Source organism: Lipotes vexillifer, unplaced genomic scaffold (genome assembly GCF_000442215.2).
Source record: "Lipotes vexillifer unplaced genomic scaffold, Lipotes_vexillifer_v1.1 scaffold961, whole genome shotgun sequence".
In the NCBI taxonomy this organism is placed as follows: Eukaryota; Metazoa; Chordata; class Mammalia; order Artiodactyla; family Lipotidae; genus Lipotes; species Lipotes vexillifer.
Window position 1 is genome coordinate 1,335,830 of NW_006776468.1, and position 5,440 is coordinate 1,341,269.

At 40.5% G+C, this 5,440-nt stretch overlaps 1 protein-coding gene across 1 annotated transcript in view; it reads right to left on the reverse strand.

Annotated features, from left to right (window-relative positions):
• Positions 1-5,440, reverse strand: part of PIK3R3 (phosphoinositide-3-kinase regulatory subunit 3) — an 81,161-nt gene that overhangs the window by 13,963 nt on the left and 61,758 nt on the right. The window contains 1 exon segment of the mRNA XM_007450377.1: positions 1,806-1,948. Coding sequence (XP_007450439.1) covers positions 1,806-1,948 — 143 coding nt within the window.

Here is a 5,440-nt window from a genome sequence, read left to right on the forward strand (position 1 = left end):
TAGGGAAAGCCTGCCTGAGGATTAAGCCAACACAGAGAAAAACTGAGCCAAAAGACACAGCATGAGGGGAATCCTGATGATCTTGTTTGGGCCCTGGATCCAGCCATGACTGAACAAGTAAAGCTGGGTTACTGTGTGAATTAATTGTGGTAATACATGTAAAAGGACTAAACTGTGCCTGGGACATCTTGGTAAGCACTCAGTAGATGATGGCCCTAAGCTTTTCCAGCACACAAAGTTTTGCTGTGCTCTGAATCCTAAGGCAACAACTGTCCACATTACTCATTTGTCACTCAATAATATGTAGTTTTATATTACTATTAAAACATCATCATGATACTTTAACTCCCTTTGCAACTAAACTACAAGTTCTTTTCTATTTCTTCATTATTAGTAATAACTGTCACTTATTGATACCATATGTCAAGATACACACACACACACACACACACACACACACACACCTACCTTTCTCTACCATAAATTTGTGTGTATCACTTAGTCCTCATAGCATTTCAACAAGGTTTTATCCACAGTTTTATGGAGGAAGAAACAGGCTCAGAGAGTTAAGTAACTCACTCAAGGTCACACAGCTAGTAAATGGTTAATATAGCATTTAAGCCCACAGTTTTATTCATTAAGCTATACTGCCTCACAGCACTTAATACTATTCTTAGGCACACAGAAGTTCACTAACACTTTGGTGCTAATATGAGAAATAATTTTGCTTTTCCCTTGCATGCGATTCATTTTTCTTTATGATCCACTTTTTCACTTCTCAACCCCATGTTATTTGGCTCATTTTCTAATACTCCACTAAATTTGCTTTGATAAAGGTTCCCAATATTCTTTTAGTTGCCAGGTCCAATACTTATGCCTCTCACTCTCTGTGTAATCTCATCCTTAGCAGCTACCAACGCCTACAACACTTTGGCCTCCCAAATGCTTTCTGTACTGTGAGTTCCAAATCCAGATAACCAGCTGCCTGCCTCTCAGACAACTCCATTTGGGTTTCCACAGGAACTTCAAAACTCATTGGTTCTAACCCTGAACTCCCCTGATATACTTCCCATTTTGGTGAATTATACATCCCTTAGTCACTAATATCAGAAATCTAGGAATAATCTTTGGCTTCTCCCACACCTGCCAGATCTGGTCAGGCACCAAGTCCTCAGCATTTCTATTAACTCCCCCTCCTTTCGTGCCACTGCTCTGGTTCAGGCCTTCACCGTCTTTTAACCTGATGACCACAAAGACGCAATCAGTCACCTGCAACATGCAGGCTGGTCTTCCTGCCAATGGTCTTGCTCTGCCTTCAACTAATTCTCAGACTGCTGCCGTTGGTTTTCAGTTCAACAAATATTCCACGGGCACCACTATGTACTCTCAGGCACCATAAAACCTGCTGGAGCTATCAGGGAAAATAAGCCACCACCCTTACTCTCAACAAGCTCAAAATTCAGTGAGTGTGACTTTCAGTAAATGTTACACTAGGGATCAGGATAGATGCTGTAGGGGTGGGGATAAAAAGCCCCTAAACCAGTCTAGGGAATCAGGGAAAATTTTCCAGTAAGTTGTATCTAAACCGAGTCCTAAAGGATGAGCCGGGGTCAACAATTTTGGAGGATGGAGAAAGAACGGAGAAGAGACAAGGTTCAGCTTGGTGCCATTAGTGGGAACAGCAAGTAATTCCATATGGCAGGACTGTCAGGTTTGAGGGCGTAAAAGCAGACATGTCAGAGATTATTGGAGAAGAAAAGACGTCTCGGGTCACTGATGCACTTGGAGGTATTAGGTAGATTTACCGTTCAATTTCCTTTTCATTCCCCTCTTTCCGAAATCGCTCAATATATTCTTTGCTATGTTGTTCTTGTGTATGACACTGCTCTTCAAATATTTTAATTGTTTCATTAAAAGCTTCAATTGCAGTCCTCTTCATCTGTATTTCCTATAAAAAAAGAAAACACACACACTTCATTATCTTTGTAATTTTTGTAACCTTAGGCTTAAAACAAATCTTACAATTCTTGTTCCGATTCATAAAATATCAAATTAAGGGGACCAAAACAAACCCTTCTACCTGTATTACTTGTATATAAAATACATCATTCAAACCCTAAAATAAAAGGAAAATAACTATTACCTGAAATATAGCTGAGAAACACAGAAAGGCCTCTGAGTTACTAAGAGAGATTAACCCTGAACATCTTGAAGACAAGGATAAAGTTCTGCCTTTGTAACTAATGTAGTGCCGACCCCCAAAAGGTGCTGAACGAGTGAAGAGACAGAGCAGAGGAGTTCATGCACCAACATTCAAAGCCTTATTTCCAGAAGAGCCCTATAGAGTCTACTTATACTTACTTTCATTTCTAAAGCATGGCGTTTTCTAAACAGATTCATTAGTAGATTAATCTATTTAGAAGCAGAAAATGCAAAGGGGAAGAATAGCTGCTAAAACGAGATGCAGAATAATATGAAAAACTAAAAACTCCACAAAACAGAAGCCCCGGAGGCTAAGCCGTTCACATTGTTCACCACATAGGGTAAGTGGTCCTCCGCATTCCAATGAGCTCTGAATGTATTTGTACACTTTAGCTTCTGAATCATGATTCTCCTAAAATCTTCAAAGAGGGTTAAATTTTGTTCAATTTACTTTAGAAAATCAAGAAATATGTGTAAAGGTCTAGAAAGATTGCAATCCTGAATGTTTACAATTTTAAAAGTTTTGGTGCTTATGGGATAATTCAACTATTTAGCACTGATTAATTTCAACAAATGATTATTGAGAATCCACTGTTTAGAAAGTACCACCTGGTGTTAAAGAGATTCATAAAACATGGGGCCTGCCCTCCAGGATTCAGAATATACAGGCAAAATAGATTTCTGAACTTTTATAAGGTTTTGTTTCATGTCATGATAGAGGCAATAAAGTGGGGCAATAAAGTTACTTACTGCTTTACAGAGACTTCATGGATGAGGCAACATCTGAGCTACGTCTTAACTGAGAAGAAAATTCAGCACTGCACATAGAAGGCATGGCATGACATATACATGAAATAATAGTGGACGTTAGGGATCAGCAATTGCTCGGTAGGGCTGGAACATAGGGGATTAGCAGATATGGGACACTAGAACCTTGTGATGTTTCATACAGCTGAGGTTATAGCATACATATCTCAAGTAGTATTGTAAACTTATTGTAATGCCCATATCTAAACATCTAGCTATAAATTCTACAACTCTCAAATTCTTCAACTCTCAAATTATAGTCTTGGCTCCTTTGCAAGGTTAGAAATTACCTATTAAAAGTTCTGGCCCTGTATCTTCAAAGGAAACACCAAAAATTTGACTTTACTGACACCGTTGTGTGTGTTGGTAGGTAGGGCAGCAAAGGAAAAAGTATTTGGTGCTGCTGCCAAAGCAGCAGCTCCCCCACAAACAACGCCATTATACCTACCACCGAAACTGTAACCCTACCTTTATTTATACCTGCTCTCCTTTCTCTTCTCTTTTACCTACATGTGCTCTGGGTCTCACCTCCTTTTCCTTTCTCAGGCACTTCATCTCATCACATCAACTAGCCCCTCTTACAGCATTCACTCTCCCAGTTTAAGGTTCCTTCTCATTGGCATACACACAAGTTCTAGTAACACCACTTTGAGAAAAAAAAAGTTCCTTAACCTTAATTTCTCTTCCAGTCACAGTTAAGCTTCTTAAAAAAGTTGTTTATATGGGTTCTCTCTCTTTCCTCATCTCTCATTCATACTGCAACTCGCCCTATTCTGGCTTCTGTACTCACCATTCCAGAGACTGCTCTTTCCAAGGTCACCAATGATCTCATTGCTGAATTCCTGTCTCTAATCCCAAACCATGCTAAATCCTATCACTTTGCGTCCTAATTATATGTAATCCAGATGCCAAATATCCCCACATACAGCCTATTCTCACCCTGTGCCAACTCTGATTCAGGATACACCATCTCTTCCCATTCTCTGGGAAGAATTCGATTACATCAAAGCAATCTAGATTGTATCTAAGATTTCACAGAAAAAAACAGGGAAGGTCTATAACACTTAGAAACACTATGACACAGAGGTCAATTCTTTAATCTCCCTTTAACACTCATTGTCCCAGCACATCTCCTAAACTGCTAATCACTGGATCCCTTTGGATCCCTCCCTCTCTTCCTCTACCTCCCAAAGCATTAAGCCTCCAAGGCTCTTCTCAGCTCAGCTCCATCTCAGGTCTTGCCCTCAATTCTCACACAGAGGAATTAGCCCTCTTCTAGCTTTGACCTCGTGGCTTTTTTGGTTGCTTCCATCCACCGCCATTCCCAGCTCCCCAACCAGGGATTCCAATTCCAGAACCCAGGCTCTTAGCTGCTCAGAACTCATATTCTGCTGTTAAAAGCCCCCATATTACTGGGCATGTGTGCAGCACGTGGAGCCTTCTCTGCTTTCTCCAGTCATGACAAGAAAGCAGAAATGCAGCTCTACACAAACCAAAGCAATATGCAATAGTGGCCATTTTTTCTTTCCTCCATTCACAGGAGGGTTAGCCCTCCCCAAGATTCCAGTCCATACCATGAGTCTGACTTCACACCCTTGACAAGGGTGGAGTGCTTTGGTTCACTATCTTGCATAAATTCATTCAACAAATAACTGAACACTAACTATATGCCAGGCATTATTTGAAGCATTTGGGATATGTAAGTAAACAAAATTAAAGAGTTCTGCCCTCCTGGAACTTAAGTTTAGGGGGTTATACAGACAATAAATAATAGAACAAGTAAATAAATTACATAGCTTTTTAGAAGGTAAGAAGTATTATGGAGAAAGAAAAGTAGAGTGGGAAAGGAGAAGTGAAATGTGAGCTGGAATTTCAAATAAAGTTGTTAAGTGAGCCTCGCTGAGATGACAACATTTGAGCAAAGCCTTGAAAGAGGTGAGGTGGTTGGCCAGATGCCTATCTCGGGGGAAAGTGTTTCATGCAAGGAAATGGCTGGTGCAAAGACTCAAAGATAGGCCACAGGTCTAGTATATTCGTGGAGCCACAAGGAGGCTAGTGTGGCTCGAGTATAATGGGGAAGAGAGTTATAAGAAATGAGGTCAGAGAGAAAGAGGGACACAGATCATACTGGCATTGTAGAGAGAACTCTGGCTTTCACTGTATGTAAAACGTGGAACCAGAGGTGGGTCTCAAACAAAGGAGCGCTATGATCTTACCTATGTTTTACAAGTATCACCTAGCTGCTATGTTGAGAACTGACCAGGGCAAGGGGAGTATAGATAAGGGCAAGAAGACCAGTTCGGAGGTTTCTGTGATAAATGACTGACAATGGCTTAGATCAAGGTATTAGCAATGGATGTGGTGAGAAGGAGTAGGATTCTGGGTATATTCTAAAGGTAAAGTCAACAGGAATGCCTGATGGACTGGACGC